This window comes from Tarenaya hassleriana, unplaced genomic scaffold (genome assembly GCF_000463585.1).
Source record: "Tarenaya hassleriana unplaced genomic scaffold, ASM46358v1 Cleome23, whole genome shotgun sequence".
Lineage (NCBI taxonomy): Eukaryota > Viridiplantae > Streptophyta > Magnoliopsida > Brassicales > Cleomaceae > Tarenaya > Tarenaya hassleriana.
The window spans coordinates 2,387,232-2,403,469 of NW_010965625.1; the positions used below are offsets into that span (position 1 = coordinate 2,387,232).

At 40.2% G+C, this 16,238-nt stretch overlaps 4 protein-coding genes and 1 long non-coding RNA gene across 6 annotated transcripts in view; 4 read left to right on the forward strand and 1 right to left on the reverse strand.

The window, feature by feature from the left end:
- LOC104815374 (subtilisin-like protease SBT5.3) overlaps window positions 1-4,359 on the forward strand; it is a 6,318-nt gene extending 1,959 nt beyond the window's left edge. The window contains exons 5-10 of the mRNA XM_010543740.1: window positions 359-470; window positions 1,923-2,457; window positions 2,616-2,713; window positions 2,805-3,050; window positions 3,126-3,454; window positions 3,614-4,359. Coding sequence (XP_010542042.1) covers window positions 359-470; window positions 1,923-2,457; window positions 2,616-2,713; window positions 2,805-3,050; window positions 3,126-3,454; window positions 3,614-4,152 — 1,859 coding nt within the window. The 3' untranslated portion in view covers window positions 4,153-4,359. The remainder of the gene's footprint in view (window positions 1-358; window positions 471-1,922; window positions 2,458-2,615; window positions 2,714-2,804; window positions 3,051-3,125; window positions 3,455-3,613) is intronic.
- Window positions 4,360-5,561: 1,202 nt separating this feature from the next.
- Window positions 5,562-7,929, forward strand: LOC104815375. Of its 2 annotated transcripts, none has more exons than XM_010543743.1 (7): window positions 5,562-6,063; window positions 6,312-6,408; window positions 6,779-6,899; window positions 7,095-7,176; window positions 7,256-7,338; window positions 7,455-7,513; window positions 7,609-7,929. In XM_010543743.1, the coding sequence occupies exons 1-7, from the start codon at window positions 5,949-5,951 to the stop codon at window positions 7,769-7,771; spliced, it is 720 nt and encodes a 239-aa protein (XP_010542045.1). In that variant the 5' UTR covers window positions 5,562-5,948; the 3' UTR covers window positions 7,772-7,929. The 2 variants fall into 2 exon arrangements, with proteins under 2 accessions (XP_010542045.1, XP_010542044.1); XM_010543742.1 differs by having other exon boundaries at window positions 5,565-6,063; window positions 6,303-6,408; window positions 7,609-7,928.
- Window positions 7,930-8,152: 223 nt separating this feature from the next.
- LOC104815376 (auxilin-related protein 2-like) lies at window positions 8,153-12,752 on the forward strand. Its single transcript, XM_010543744.2, has 8 exons — window positions 8,153-8,981; window positions 9,434-11,060; window positions 11,144-11,288; window positions 11,393-11,493; window positions 11,594-11,659; window positions 11,762-11,851; window positions 11,995-12,171; window positions 12,322-12,752. The coding sequence occupies exons 1-8, from the start codon at window positions 8,356-8,358 to the stop codon at window positions 12,358-12,360; spliced, it is 2,871 nt and encodes a 956-aa protein (XP_010542046.1). The 5' UTR covers window positions 8,153-8,355; the 3' UTR covers window positions 12,361-12,752.
- Window positions 12,753-13,232: 480 nt separating this feature from the next.
- LOC104815377 lies at window positions 13,233-14,146 on the reverse strand. Its single transcript, XR_772085.2, has 2 exons — window positions 14,015-14,146; window positions 13,233-13,717 (listed from the first exon to the last, which is right to left on the reverse strand). It is a non-coding gene; the product is annotated as an uncharacterized LOC104815377 (long non-coding RNA).
- Window positions 14,147-14,477: 331 nt separating this feature from the next.
- LOC104815378 (homeobox-DDT domain protein RLT3-like) overlaps window positions 14,478-16,238 on the forward strand; it is a 7,437-nt gene continuing 5,676 nt past the window's right edge. Inside the window, exons 1-4 of the mRNA XM_010543745.1 lie at window positions 14,478-14,593; window positions 15,109-15,283; window positions 15,551-15,940; window positions 16,217-16,227. Of these exons, the coding sequence (XP_010542047.1) occupies window positions 15,232-15,283; window positions 15,551-15,940; window positions 16,217-16,227 (453 nt within the window). The 5' untranslated portion in view covers window positions 14,478-14,593; window positions 15,109-15,231. The remainder of the gene's footprint in view (window positions 14,594-15,108; window positions 15,284-15,550; window positions 15,941-16,216; window positions 16,228-16,238) is intronic.

Consider the following 16,238-nt stretch of genomic DNA (forward strand, 5'->3'; position numbering starts at 1 on the left):
TATATATATATATATATATATATATATATATATATATATATATATATGGAGATGTTGGAATTTAGGAAAACAACACAAAATAAAAAAAGGGGAGAAAAGGTGGAATAAGCATCACATCTAGAAAGAATGTATCCCATTCTTTGGATCTTGTTTTAAATAAGCACACACTAATCACATTTAAAATAATAATTGTTTTCGTTGACTTGGAGGAAATTAAAAGAAAGAGGGCTTTTTTTCTTGTTTAACTCAAAATGCAATTTGTACATTCAAAAAAAGGTTGACTTTCTCATGAACTAAATTTATGTTTTTTTTTAAATTTATTTTTTGTGTGTGGGATGTGAAAAATGGTGAAAAAAAGGTGTATGGCCTGAATCCAAAAGCTTTAGTGATGATGAAGGTTTGGGACCAATTCCCTCAAGGTGGAAAGGAATATGTCAAAATGACAAAGATGCCACTTTCCACTGCAATAGGTAAACTGCTTTTATCTTTCAATAAAAAACTTATATATATATATATATATATATATATATATATATAGAATGAAAAGTACACGTATATTGCATTATATTATATTAGGGTGTCAATTTAAATCCGAAACATAAATTGTAGCTCCAGTCCACCCGAAATATATTAGATTTCGGATCTAAATTTTTCGACACAAAAAATCAGGTTTTTAAATCGGTCTCAAATCGGGTTTCGGCAATTAATTTATTTTGAGCCATTGAGCATATGCTTGATTATAAAGCCACACTAATTATTTTGACTAACCCATTAATTATATGCAAAAAAACAAAGTCATAAATGTCTATAAGTAGAAATTATTTTGGTGGGTGTTTCTATTTAGGACGATGGGTCAAATACTATATTACCTAGTTTCTGGTATGAATGCAATGTTTGGTCCATTCATTGGTGGGTCCCATTTGCATTTGGAAAAAAAATATTTTTTTTGGAGGAAGATAGAAATGGAATGTCCAAAAGAGGGATTCATTGTATACTTTTACAAAAGAAAGATATTCATTGCAGATTCTAGGTGGTACCACCACCTAACGTTATTATCATGAAAGTCAGCTTATAATACTTATTAAAATATAATTTAAATTATAATTTACAATATTATGAAATTAAAGAGGATAGCAAAAGAAAAAAAGAAGAAGAAGATGACACTAATCCTTTTTTTCCTTAGTAACCATATATAATTTAGAGAAAATCGCCAAAAAAAATTGATGTAATCTTGATGTCGACAATTTTTTTTTTATTTTTTATTATTAAAAAAATTGTATACTTATATCATTTTTGTTAAAATATATATAAACTCTTTATAAAAATATATTCTTTTTTATTACCAAACAAACCCTATATTTATATTTATTCATTAATCCTATATCTATATTTATTCATTGAAATACACATATACTTAATAAATTCTAACATATACTTAATAAATTCTAACAAATAAGATCTTAAAGATAAACATTAAAAGAATACGATAAAAAATCTGTTTGAATCCAATCCGACCGATAAAAAATAAGTATAAATATAGATTTTTTATAATAAAAAAAGTATAAGATTTTTTATCGATATTCAAAAAGTATGGAGTTTCTTTTACAATTTTCCCTATAATTTACAAGAAACCTCTAGATTTTTTAGCATCATAATTATTATAATTTTAAAATTTGATACGATAATTTTTTAAAATAATATAAAGATTCACGCTTAGGATATTTTACAGATATAAATTCATACATATTTTGTATCATTTATAAATTTATATTCGAGTTTATTTTACTTAAAATATCAAGTCTATTAATATGTAGTTAGTTATAATAAATTTGCTAAATGTAATTATAATTAATTAATTAATTGCGATTCCATTATTTTACGGGAAAAATGAGACATAAGCTTTGTCGATGGAAAAAATGTAGGAAGCTGATCGGAGCTCGGTACTTCCACAAGGGCTACTCCGCGGCCGTGGGTCGCCTCAACGCCACCTTCGACTCGCCGCGCGACCTCGACGGCCACGGCTCCCACACACTCTCCACCGCCGGCGGCGCGTTTGTACCACGCGCCTCCGTCTTCGGCTTCGGCAACGGCACCGCCAAGGGAGGCTCCCCACGCGCTCGCGTCGCCGCCTACAAGGTCTGCTGGCCTCCGGTGAAGGGTAATGAGTGCTACGACGCCGACGTCCTTGCCGCCTTCGATGCCGCTATCCACGACGGAGCCGATGTCATCTCCGTCTCCCTCGGCGGCGAGCCTTCTCCGTTCTTCAACGACAGCGTCGCGATCGGGTCTTTCCACGCCGTGAGGAGAGGGGTTGTGGTCGTTTGCTCCGCCGGGAACTCGGGGCCGGAGGATGGGACGGCGGCGAACCTCGCGCCGTGGCAGATCACCGTCGGAGCGAGCACCATGGATCGCGAGTTCGCAAGTCATCTTGTGCTTGGCAATAAGAAGCATTTCAAGGTTCGTTTCCTAACCCTAAACCCCAGATTGATTGATATTGTTTCGCGTTTTATCCAACCCAAACCCCCCCTACATTTATTGTTGTTGGCAAATTTGAAGTTGAATGTGTGTAGAGCTTGCTCAATTGTGGTTAATTTGAGCTTGAATCATTGCAACAGGGACAAAGTCTATCATCCTCCGCATTGCAACATGCGAAATTCTACCCGATAATCTCAGCTTCTACGGCCAAAGCGAAGAACACTTCGTCTTCTGATGCGTAAGTCTCAAACCATAGAAGCTAACTTCGATTCTTGTTGAGGATTGTTATACTTTGTTTCAATGCCGTCCTTTCACGTCGTCCATTCCAGGCAATTGTGCAAGCTCGGATCTCTAGACCCAGTAAAGGCAAAGGGGAAGATATTAGTGTGCCTGAGAGGTTTGAATGGGAGGGTCGAAAAGGGTCAGACAGTGGCTCTAGCCGGCGGTGTAGGGATGGTTCTCGTGAATACAAACGTAATGGGGAATGATCTAACCGCTGATGCACACGTTCTCCCAGCAACACACATCACTTACAAGGACGGTGTCTCCCTATCAAGATATCTGAGCCAAACTCAGTAAGTCTAGTTGATTTCCATGGCTGAATTCTGGAATAGTTTAAGATCTAAAGCAACATTGTTTTCGGCATGTAGAAACCCAGTGGCTCACATTACGCCTCCAAGGACCATTTTGGGAACGAAACCCGCACCAGTTGTGGCGGCATTCTCATCCAAGGGACCAAACATCGTGACTCCCGAGATTCTAAAGCCTGACATAATTGCGCCTGGAGTGAGTGTTATAGCTGCCTATACGGAAGCCGTGTCTCCCACGAATGAGGAGTTTGATGAACGACGGGTTATGTTCAACGCTGTCTCGGGAACTTCCATGTCTTGTCCTCACATCTCCGGCATTGTCGGTCTTCTCAAGACCCTCTATCCTTCTTGGAGTCCCGCTGCTATCCATTCAGCTATCATGACTACCGGTAAGCTCTATATGGTTCTTACAAGTAAAACCAGACACAACTACTTGATCGAATCATGAATTTGTTCAGTAACTTGTCTTTGTACGATTGTTTCGTTGGTTCATAAGAGATATCGGTTATCTTCCAATAAGAATCTTAAACTGTCTTTTTCCTTTGTAGCAACAACAATGGATGACATCCCGGGACCGATAAGGAACGCAACCGACATGACGGCAACTCCCTTTAGCTACGGAGCAGGTCACGTCCGACCAAACCTGGCTATGGATCCCGGTCTAGTCTATGACTTAACCATCAAAGACTACCTCAACTTCCTCTGTTCCCTCGGATACAACTCAACACAAATGTCCGTCTTCTCGGGCAAAAGCTTCGCTTGTCCAAACCCTAAACCCAGCGCCCTCGACCTCAACTACCCATCCATCACAGTTCCAAACCTCTCCAGCGTTGTCACCGTAAAACGGACCCTCAAGAACGTCGGGAAACCAGGTACGTATGCTGTGCACGTCACAAACCCTAAGGGCGTTTCGGTTTCGGTTAAGCCAAAGGGCCTGAAATTCACCAAAGATGGCGAGGAGAAGAGCTTTAGGGTGACCCTTGTGAAGAAGGGCAATGGGGACGTGGCGAAGGGCTATGGCTTTGGAGAGTTGGTTTGGTCGGACAAGGAGCACTACGTGAGGAGTCCTATTGTGGTGAGGACTTGAAGAAATTAGTGCCTAAGATGATTTGATTAACCAAATTTAATTTCGGGTTTTTATTATGAATTTTAGAGCCTAATAAACATATGGCATTATTGTAATTTTACGTTATTAATATGTATTCACCATTCCTCTCAACATTGTAATGTTGTGCTTATCAGAACAACAATAAAAAGCACAACGAAGATGGAGTTCTTCCCTTTTTTTTTCACCCACCGATTGTAACGTTTCCATTTTATTTTGATTCGATTGTGGAATAATGGTATCTAAATTAAAATCGGTTCTAGTAATTCATTCAACATAGTTTCTTAAAACCAGAACAATGGGATTCTGAGTTTAATATGGAAATATAAAAAAATTTAAAATAATTTTTTTTAATAAAATTGAATTTGAAAAAAAAGAAACGAAATACATATATATATATATATATATATATATATATCTACATACATACAAAAGCTACAACAAAAAAAAAACAAAGACAATATGGGAACAGATTATCAAGAGTAGCGGCAGATTAAAGTTGCTATTGCATCCCTCAAGATCCCAACACTTGCAAAGATCTCTTGCCATCTTGAAAAATTCAAGCTCTTACCCATTTTTCACCTCGAGCACCCTACGACATCCTGTTCATCTTCTTCCACTTGTCCTTGAGATGGTCAGGAGTTCGTCTTTCCTGAAAAACATTCCGACCAAATTCCAAGACTTTTCGCCAGGGAAACTTACTGTCAGCTGTTTCCGAAAGTTTCTCTACAGCAACCTGCACCCGGCAGAAACAAAAGTTTCCTCAATGAACCCACCCACCAGGTGGGGACTCGAACTGGGTTGGTCCTTTTTCTCAATGAACACATGAATCTAAATTAAGGAAGTTGCCCTTTTTAGTTTTCTCAAGCGTAGCCATGGAAATGACAAATAAAGCTGGCTCTACTCTATATTGCAGTTAGAGGGCTACTGGGAAGAACAAGACTTGGAGACATCTATCTTGTAATGTTCTTGTCAAGCTGACTGACATAATTGGCATTAAATCTTTCAGTAATAGATCACACCAGCTTAGATCAGTTGGGTTCGGTCGTAAGTTCTCTATCACGGTGCCATGACCCGAAAAATTAAGGTATTAAAAAATAAAGGATATCTATACTATATCTACGTAGAACAAAGAGTTTAACATGTACGTTTTTTTAATCAAATAGAAATAAAGGGTATTTTGGAGATTTGATATGTAGGGATATTTTAGACTTTTTATTTAAAAATTGGTGTATAATTTGTGAAAAAAAAATCAAAGCTTTTTTAGAGGTACGGTACCATTGAAATTAATATTAACGTGACACGTGGCGTATTTTTGTAAAAAGGCCAAACCTAGGTGGAATAGGAGAAGGCTCGAACATGATCTCTCGACTGTCCTTAGTCTCCGTCGCCATCGAGAGTCTTCCCCATCTCCCTGACCCTCAAACACGTCGCCGCTGCAACCCACTCGAATGCGACAATCACAAATATATACATCACAAGTCCGATACACTACATTCTTTGTCACACCTCAAGAGTGACTACCGAGAAATTATCAGAATCACAGGTCTGAGAAACTATTTCAATCGCACGACTGAGAAACTCCCTGAATCACAGGTTCGTCCGACAAACACCGAGTCGCAGGTTCGTCCGAGAAACACCGAATCGCAGGTCCGACTGAGAAACACTGAATCGCAGATTCGTCCGAGAAACACCGAATCGCAGGTCCGAGACGACTCAGGCGACGACGGAGGAAACGACGCAACTTGAGAAAGAAGCAGAGAGTAACGACTCAGGCGATGCAAACCTCAGAATCTGTGACGGAGAAGACGACTCAGACGACGGAGGAAGAACTTCGAAGGATCGAGACTCTGAAGAGGAGGAGGCAAGAAGATGTGAATGTGGACACAGATGGTAAAATCTCAAACCTAAACCTATTTTTTTTTATTTCGGTTTAATCTGATAACCCAAACGGATCAGTTATTTATCCGAACCGAACTGATCCGATCGGTTATGTTATTTTTGGAAAATCCGATCCAAACCGAAAACTGATTAATCTAAAACCGAACCCGATTAACCCGACCCGGTTGCCCAACCCTAGATTAATCCTAGCTAAAACCCTAAATTGTTCTCCTGCTCCGTCAAACTGGAAGGGATGTCAGGACAAAATCCAGCTATCTCGTGGCTGATTCACAATCCGGGAATCTCAGTTCACTGGTCCGTTGCTGAGCAGAAATCGTTGGAGGATCTCATCGCCAGGTATTTCCCTCTCTATTGTATGATTGTATATACACGTGTAGTTGTGTACTTTGACGTGAGATCTTTTTGGGTAGTTTGCGATTCAGAATCCGTGTTTCATATCGAAGGGAGATTGTTTCTTGGATCTTTCAAGTCTTTGCTGAAATCCATGCGCTTCTGATGGAGAGTTGATGTAGTTTTTACGTTTGTTTGTTACTTTGAGTGTCAAATCCTTCTCTTTTGATTTTTTTACCTGGTTGTTTATGTGCAGTGTTAGATGATTCTGCAACTATTCCTGTATCCTGTATGTTATGTGTATATATTGGTACAATGATCGTCGTAGACACCGGTGAGATTTTGTATCTTTATTGAATTCAATTTGAATTTGCAGATACTTCTCTCCACATGATACCTATACAGACGATGAGAAAGTTTATATGTATGCTGCAATTGGTCGTCACTTTAGAGACAAGACAGTAAGAGATGTGGCACTGCGCCATAGATGGATGATGGTGAGCACCTTCTCTAACGCTTTACACATCGTTCAAAAGTTTCTATTTTACGCCACCGCTCTTTTTTGCAAAACCGAGCATAAACTCGTGAATGTGCTGTGCGATTCCGTATAGGAACTATATGTTTACATGATATACATTATCTCCATTATAACGTAGCCAAACTTACAAAGGAAGTATATTTGGTTTCTGCAGGAGAAACGCGTTTTAGGAGATAAAGGCGATTCAACACTAATCAGTTCTCATGCCTGTGGAACAAGTTCCACTTTCCAATTAGGTATTTTGTTAAGAATTATCAAATTTCTTCTTTATGTATGATTCATCTTCGATGTGAAACCATGATTCTACTCATCCAGACGCTAATGATCCGGTATGGAAGACTTTTGCCAGAATTTCTCAAATGCAAAATGAAATAGATGTGAATCTCCGCAGTTCAAAGGTAAGATCAAATTCTGCTTTCTTAGACCGAAACCTTTTTGCTGCTTGTCTTGGCTTGGATTTCACCGAGATTGAAACATAACAAAAACGACCAATCTGATCTTTGTCATGTTGCAGCCCGGAGCCAACATCAGTCTCATGTGCAAAGTTAGCATGCTGATTTCATCGATCCATGGGTATTTGCATTCGCACGAATACTCGTTCTTCGTGTTTGAACCCTTTTTTTCGTTCGTTGCTGTTGACTTTGCTTTCACGGATTTTCTTTCCTCAGCGTTTCTAATGGAGTTGCGGGGCAAACAAAGGTGACGCTTCCTGTTCCGTGCCTCAAGGAAGAGATCTTAGACACACTCCTTGCATTCTTGCCTTTCAATAACACTAATGAGGCCTATGATCCAGAAGAAGTAGATGGATTCTTCCGAATAACGAATTCTTGAACTTAAATTTTTTAATGTAGTTGTTTATTTTTTGATTGGGATATCTAGAATACGGAAGATTTTTGTTATGCTTTTCAGTTTTTGCGCTCACATGATTTATCTGATGTATAGATTTAGAGATTGAACCTTTTTAAATATTTATTTGATTCTAATGTCTATATATAAATCAGTCATTGTATTCTTTCCATTACAATCCTTTAATCACCCCCACATCCCTAATGGCATGAAAGGAAAGGGGCTGATATGTAAAATCTAAAAGATATGAGGCTTGACATGAATGTTCGAAAATAGTAGCCCTATATTTGTTAATATCTCATAATATAGGACCAAAAACGAAAAAGATGGAAGAGTTCAGGGGAATATGAATCGGAAAGGAGACCGAAGAGAAAAGTCGAGAAACGAAGAAGAATAGAAAGAGCTAATTTTTTTTTAGAACTAATTCACAGATAAATCTGCTTCAATTCTTCAATGGATTCCCAGATCTGAAGGTAATTTCCCTCTGAATTCCTGGTGTGAGAAATTTGAAGATTCCGATTTGTGTAGACGAAGCTGCAGATCCGAAGGTCGAAGAGGAGGACGAATCCATGGACGATTTCACAGGTTTGTTAGCGAGAGACTTCGGATTGAAGCCGCAGGGAAAATCGGCCCCCATGGCGCCTCACCGGAGTTCGCCGGCCGCCGATTTCAGCAGTTTCACCTCTTCCCCTAGCTTCGGGATCGGATCGTCCTCTCCCGCCGGTAAAAAGTCCGATTCGTTGCCGGTTTTCGACGATCATGGTGATGATCTCTTCAACGATGTCTTCAGTGGGCCACCGAGGTACGGCTCTTCGGAGTCTCGGTCACAGCCGGCGCCATCGGCTCCAGCCTTTGACTACGATGCCATGTTCAAGGATCAGAAAACTTCGAAATCGGCGCCTATACCGGTCTACGACAAGCCGGTGTACGATGAGGATATATTCGAGGGTATTCCTGGGCTCAAAAGTACATCGACTTCTCAATCTGCTAGGTTTGACGACGTTTTCTCTTCGATCTCGTCATCCCCGAAGCACAAGAAGCAGAATAGTTCGCCTTTCGATGATCTGCTGGGGAACTTGGGTAGGAAAGATACTGAACCAAAGAAGACGGAGAGCGTACGAGAAGGGAAGGGTAGCTCGATTTTCGATGATTTGATACCTGGGTTTCCAAGCCGGAGCTCCCCTCCCATTGATCGGTAATATTCTATGTTCTGGTTAATCTGTGGTGACCATTTCGCTTAATGTCATGTCTTTGGTCTTCAAATTTATTCCTTGAAGTTCTCTTGAGCTGGCTTGCGACAATGAAGGCTTGAAGCCATTAGGGACGTTCTAGAACGGTATGAGCTACCAAATGATGGTTTCTGCCTACATAGGCACTGGAGTCTTCTCTCTGCGTTCCCTGTCTTGGTTTTTTAATGGTTTTAATGTTACAAAGTGTAGAATGGAGTTCATACTTGAGCCGGTCTTCGCATTGATCTTGCATTTAGATTGCTGTTCACATGTCCTTTGTGGTCTGAGATCTTGATGAAACGCGAGGAATCATCTTAAACCATCCAAAAACTTGCAAATTGCGTATATTCATATGTATTTTTTTTTTTGTCTTCACAACCTTTTTATCAATTGACAGACTCTGTATTCTTATGCACAGATCAACTTCAGAGACAAGTGAATCTCAGAAACCCTCTTCTGGGACATCCAAGACATCCTCGCCTCTTGTGGAAGATCCATTTGCAGTCTTACAGTCAGCTTCAACCCCTCCAGTTTCTTCGACAAGGGAATTTGGTGATCCATTGGAGGAATTTAGTAAAGTCGGTAGCTCTAACAGCAGAAAGACCGATCATTCATCTGTCCATGGAGGAGTATTTGTTGATGTTGATCCTCTCGATTCTCTTGGGAAATCAGTTCCAGATACGAATAACAGAGACAAGGATCATATAAGAACAGGAAGCATGAGCGGGGCACAGTCACCTGTGGAAAGTTCTGAGAGCTACTCTCCCAAGAAAGTGCCTGTTGATGATTTCTTGGGACCTCAGCATACCCCATTCACGACTGTTCCTCGATCCTCTTCTCCTGCGAATGAAAATCCTAATATATACCAGCCAACTTCACCGGACTATAAATCACCAAAGTCAGATGGAAATTTTGAATCATTTGATGATGTGTGGCTTACCGTATCAGAGATCCCCCTTTTTACGCAACCTACCAGTGCTCCACCACCTGCAAGACCTCCCCCACCAAGACCCGCACGTCCTATAAAAAAGAAAGTTAATGAGCCTTCTTTATCAAGTTCCACTCACTACTCACATGGCCCTGGCTCAGCCAGAGCTTCTGCTAAGAGCTCGACAACATCTCAAATCAATGGACTTGAGGATTTTGCTTCTGGCTGGAATCAGAGTGGTGTTAATGGATATTCTGAACCTCTCTCTAGTGAAGATTCAGATCTATACTCTACAGCTGCTGCATCTGCTGCTGCCATGAAGGAGGCAATGGATAAAGCAGAGGCTAAGTTTAGGCATGCTAGGGCAATGAGAGAGAAAGAAAATTTGAAGGCAGGTAGAAGTAGAGAAGGAGATCAAATGGACAATTATGATTTTCAGGAAAGGGAACTTAGAGAGAAACAGGAGAGATTAGATCGTGAGAGGGTACAAAAAGAGAAAGAGATGGAAAGAGCTCGTGAGCTGGAGAGGGAGAGGGAGAGGGAGAGGGAGGAGAGAGAAAGAGAGCAGAGAAGACTAGAGAGAGAGAGGATAGAAAGGGAGAGGGAGAAGGAGGAGAGAGAAAGAGAGCAGAGAAGACTTGAGAGAGAGAGGATAGACAGGGAGAGGGAGATAGCTAGACAGGCTGTAGAGCGGGCTACGAGAGAAGCACGTGAACGAGCAGCTGCTGAAGCTCGTGCTAAAGCTCAAAGGGCTGCTGTTCAGAAGGTAGCTACAGAAGCTCGAGAGCGTGCCGAGAGAGCTGCTGTTCAAAGAGCTCAGGCTGAAGCACGGGAAAGGGCAGCTGCCGAGGCAAGAGAGAAGGCTGAAAAAGCAGCAGCTGAAGCTAGAGAGCGGGCAAATGCTGAAGCACGGGAGAAGGAAGCAAGGGTTAGGGCAGAACGAGCTGCTGTAGAAAGGGCAGCTACAGAGGCACGCGCAAGGGCAGCTGCAGAGGCCCGTGAAAGGGCAGCTGCTCAAGCCAAAGCTAAGCAACAACAGAATGACAATGATCTTGAATCCTTCTTTAGCATGGGCTCTAGGCCAAGTAGTGCTCCAAAGCAGAGAGCCAACACTTCGGTAAGATCTGATATATCTGTTTCTTTTGTCCGTGAAATCTTTTTCGGGGAGCCGCTTCTCATCTGACTTTAGTTGGATTTCAGGATCCTTTCTTTGATTCATGGAACATGGGAGGATCTTTTGAAGCAAGTAGGACGTCTTCTGGAGCACCTTCAGGAGCGTCAGCGAACATGCGAAAGGCCTCTTCAGCAACAAATATTGTTGATGATCTCAGTTCAATTTTTGGAGGTACTGCAATTTCTGAGTGTCAGTCACCGATATAGCATCGTTACTGAACCTCGTTTTCCTGTCATCTAACCTATTTACTGACTGAACAATCTGTGTGGAAAAAGCTGCTGCTTCCCAATCTGGTGAGTTCCAAGAGGTTGAAGGAGAAAGTGAAGAGAGACGACGGGCCAGGCTGGAACGCCACCAGAGGACACAGGAGCGAGCTGTATGTATCAAATATCAAATGAGCATGTGTTATTTTTTTCTGATGGGTAAAGAAAGAGGATGTTGGCATCTGAATCTGACGTGAATTCTGTTTTAATCAGGCGAAAGCACTTGCTGAGAAAAATGAACGTGATCTTCAAGCACAAAATGAACAAGCTGAGAGACACGTAAGTTGCTCTATTGTGTGATTCTATTCGAGTTTTCTTCCCTCCTGTGTATCATTACTTGTCTAATCACCATAATGCGTAATGCCGATTTCCCGATTTCAGAGGATTGGAGAGACCCTCGATTTCGAGATCAAGCGTTGGGCTGCAGGGAAGGAAGGCAACTTGCGTGCCCTCCTTTCAACGTTGCAATACGTATGTTTGTAGTTTATTTTATTCCCTTTCTCGTAACGTTTATTTTACGATGCGGTTTGAAATTTTCTGGCAACTATATGAAAGCCTTGCCTGTTCTGAATCCTCAAATCTCTTCTGATGCTTTGCCTTTGTGCGTTGAACAGGTTCTTTGGCCGGAATGCGGTTGGCAACCCGTTTCTTTGACCGATTTAATTACCGCTGCATCGGTCAAGAAAGTTTACAGGAAGGCTACCCTTTGTATCCATCCCGACAAAGTTCAACAAAAAGGTGCTAATCTCCAGCAGAAATACGTTGCAGAGAAGGTTTTCGACTTGCTCAAGGTAAGTATCGCTCCTTTAGTTACAACCGATAAAGCATCTTATTTTAGCACTTTCTCTATGGAATTTGATTGCATAACGCGAGTAACCAAGCTGCATTATCTTTCATCACTTTTCAAATGATCCTTCCCCCTTCTGTGATGAAAAAAACAGGAGGCGTGGAACAAGTTCAACTCAGAAGAGCTCTTCTGAAAACTCGTGAGATTCACTTACATAGTGTTGTTCGTGTCTTGGCCGAAAGATGAGAAAAAAAAGGGCGTGCAGAGCTTGTTGGTTTTTGGTCAGAGATACCCAAATTGGCGGTGCCAAACAATAAACAAAGCATCTCTATATCCGCCATAGATATCGTCGAAGCTGGTCCCGGAGATTCGTGGATGTAGAGTATGTATTCACATCAGTTGAGCATTTTTGTATCTTCCATCCATTTTGATTTTTGATCCTTTGCCCTTTTTAGGGCATGAATGAAATGTTGTTTCTTGATGTTGATTTCATGTACCCCAAAAGACAGAGACTTGAGCTGTTGTGTATTGTCGTTTGCCCAAACCATTATATATATAGATATATGCATATATGATTTTTTTTTTTTGGTTTCATTTTCTTTATCTGCTTGTGGAAATGATATATCTGCAAGAATATTTCTTTGATGTCACTATAATGTGTAACTTTGTATGCAGGAGTGTAACCTTAGACATTTGTTTGGTCACGATAGGTTTGAAGAAGAGTGTTGGTTTACCATTTCTCTTACAATATACAAAGAATGCAAAGAAGAGAGGAAAGTTTGGTTCAAGATTGGATATCACTTGCTTATAAACCTATTGAAACTTAGAGATATTGGATACAAACCTATTGAAATTACGAGTTGGCTTTCAAGTAAATCCAAAGTTTTGTCTACCCAATTCGAATCAACCCCTAATATATGTTGTCTACCTTTAAAAAAAATTCAAAATTTTGTGTTTAAATTCAGATTATAACCCCGAAATCCAGAAATTATCTCGCATACCCGATTTATAGATATCTATCCAATACAAATTCAAAACCGGATAATATCTCATGAATTCGGGATAGGTTCAAATAACTCGAAAATTTTAGGTATCCACCCCTAATCGGTGGTGCCAATGATAGCAGGAGAAGTCATCCTTGAGATTCTACAATATGGAACAGAAAGGCCCATCCATTCTTGGATAAAATCCTGAGAATTAGACAGTAAAATGAGTACAAAATGCAATAGAAAAACGCTGAGATACGAGACGACGCCATTCCCATGATGATCACACTGATAAAAAGGCTTAAAGAGGAGTTCCTTCAGATGCCCGTGGAGCCTTGCTAAATGTTCGTTAGAGCCAATCAAAAGGGTCTGATTCCAGGCAGAATCTTCAAAGCAAACGTCAAGGAAAAAGACCATGAGTTCCGAAACAAAACCTTCCCATATGGAGATTGACAATCGAATAGTCTCATTCTCCACAGCAAACCCGTTCGATCCTCTCCGACTCTTCTGAAACAATTCTCCCTGAGCTCTACATTCAGTAACACTGATCTCAAATCTGTAACCCTAATCCACCATTGCAGTTTAATAAGAAAAAAAGCTCGTTTTTCCATATACCATACACGATACTAAAAAATTCAGAGACATGGATAAGAATAGAGTGAATCGGAAACTGGGAAACAACCTGTAAACAAAATTCTTCTAATCACATTACATCTAACAATGGAGATTAAACTACTCTAGAAGCAAAGCCCAAGTACTCGAAACCCAATTCGAAAGCTTCAACAGAGATGCGTGCATCAAATTACACAATTTCTCAAATTTGGGGGAAGAAAAACGAATTTGAAGGGAAGTGGAAGCGACCTTCTTCTTCTTGATTGAGTAATCGAAGTTAGATTGGGATTTAGCAGAGGCCCGTTTCTGAATTTTCTGTGCTGGTTTCGCCGTTTTCTCATCACCCGTGAATTTTCCCTTCGTTCGAAGAAGAAGAACAGAGAAAAGGATCGTACGGAAATGAAAGCCTATGGATAAAATAGATGGGCTTTTGAAATTTCTCAAGCCCAAAAAAATCCGGTTAACTCGGGTTAATTATATAAACTTTAACCAGATCACTAAACCGGAATAAACCGGACGAGTCGTTGTTCCTAAAACCCTAACGAGACTACGAAAACGGCGCCGCGAAGAGGGTTTTGTAGGTTTGTCGCCAAAGGAAGGGCAAAAGGGGAAATTCATAAATGCGGAATAATGATTTTAAAAAAAGAAAATCGTGTTTGAAAAATATCCGTAAAACCCCAGAGGAGAGAGAAGGTAAGAGATGATAAAAAAAAAAAACCCCAAAACCCTACTCCCCTGTAAAAATCTCGTCTTCTTCTTCCACCATTTCTTCTGCTCCTTTTTCTTCTCCTTCTATTGCTCCGACCTCTTGTCCTTCATTATCTCTATGTAAGTTTCTCCTTGTATATGTAACTGCTTGCTTTTGATTTGCTGGGTTTTGTGTTGTTGTTGTTCTTAGTCAGCCATCATTAGCCGAGCCATCACCATCCTGTATTTTCCCACCAAATTCTTATTAAAATGGGTTTTGTTTGTCTTCTATTCTAATGAATTTGCGATATCTTCGGTTTTTTGTTCGAATTCTGTAAGTACTGTGTTTTTTCTCAACTTGCTCAGTGTATCTGTTGTTGTCAGGTTATGGTTAAACTTTTCATGTGGTCGGAAATTGGATTTTGTTTTCTTGTGTAATGTTCTTGTTGCTGTCTAATCTGTGTTAAACGAATCGATGCGAGTGTAGTTAATTCTTTTTGCAAATTCGTATCCGGGAATTTCGGGTTATTATACTGGAGTGGCAGTTTAAATGATCAGTTATTGTAGCTTCTTGTGGACCGCGATCACTCTCTGTTTATCGATCATTCTTTTAGTTTTCTGAAAGATACATGTGAATTGGTTTCTGGGTTTTGCAGCATGCATGCCACAGCTTTGACTATCTTCCTTGTGAGAGATTTGGTTTTGATAAGCTAAAAATCCGACACCTCGATTCGGAGTCTTGAAGCTTATTTGAGTTGGTGAGTGATATTACAGTAGAAATGAGGAAGAAATCACCTGTACAGCTTCAAGCTCTTGAGGACTTCTATTTGGGTACATATTACATCATCCCTTTTGTGATAACATATATAAATGTCAAGAGATTTCGGTTTCAATTATGTGACCTTTGCTGTGCTCTATGTAATTGTTTGATCCCAGTCATTCCTTTGATTTTTGGTTTGAAGTCAGTAGAAAGACGACCTTTAGAATGATTTCTCGTACTGGCCTATTGTACTAATCTTGCTTCTCCAATATCGGATACATGCTTTACCTTGGACCTTTTCCTTTTCTCTGCAATAGTTTTTATTTTGTGTGAACCAGAGAAGAAGTATCCCACGGCTAAGGAAATTAAGGACTATAGTAAGTCTCTGAGATTAACAGTGAAGGAAGTGCGTGGATGGTTCATCGAAAAGCGGAGAAGAGATAAAAGGAGAGACGGATGCGTCATGCCTTCAGCTTCAACTTCAGCTGTAGAGACATCAAATAAAAGAAAGGATCCTGGGTCATATGATATATCGAATATGAGTAGTTCAACATCGTCCAGATGCACCTGTGGATCTTCTGGTGTTGAGAAGAGATCTAGTACCGGAGAAAATACTGCCAGTATTCAAAAGTTATTGGCTCCACAGTACATTTTGGCTAAGATTTTCCGGAAGGATGGTCCACCCCTTGGTGTTGGATTCGACTCTCTCCCTTCTCGAACACGTAAAGGTATAGATATGCCTTTTTCGATTCTTTGATAGCTGAAGTATATAACCTTTGAATAAGGTTCGGGTTCCTGACATTTGCCTCTGCAAATCCAAGCTTTCTACTTCCATTGAAGTCTGTGGCTTTAATGTTCATTTTCAACTTTTATCTGATGAACAAAATCCTCGATGTTATCATAATTGGACTCTGATTCATGCTTCTTAACATGATTTTTATATTTCATAAAGATTTGGAGATGTTTAATGAGGTTCTTACTTGAGCATATTTTTCCAATGATAGCTTCTTGGCTTGTTCCTGCTGT

What these genes read in the sequence shown, in the direction of transcription:
- LOC104815376 (XM_010543744.2), top strand. Translation starts at nt 8,356, where the DNA reads ATGGACGATTTCACAGGTTTGTTAGCGAGAGACTTCGGATTGAAGCCG. An exon ending in AGAGGACACAGGAGCGAGCT is followed by an intron (nt 11,494 to 11,593) that starts GTATGTATCAAA and finishes TGTTTTAATCAG; the next exon opens with GCGAAAGCACTTGCTGAGAA. An exon ending in AGGTTTTCGACTTGCTCAAG is followed by an intron (nt 12,172 to 12,321) that starts GTAAGTATCGCT and finishes TGAAAAAAACAG; the next exon opens with GAGGCGTGGAACAAGTTCAA.
- LOC104815375 (XM_010543742.1), top strand. Translation starts at nt 5,949, where the DNA reads ATGCAAACCTCAGAATCTGTGACGGAGAAGACGACTCAGACGACGGAG. An exon ending in TTGGAGGATCTCATCGCCAG is followed by an intron (nt 6,409 to 6,778) that starts GTATTTCCCTCT and finishes TTGAATTTGCAG; the next exon opens with ATACTTCTCTCCACATGATA. An exon ending in TGAATCTCCGCAGTTCAAAG is followed by an intron (nt 7,339 to 7,454) that starts GTAAGATCAAAT and finishes GTCATGTTGCAG; the next exon opens with CCCGGAGCCAACATCAGTCT.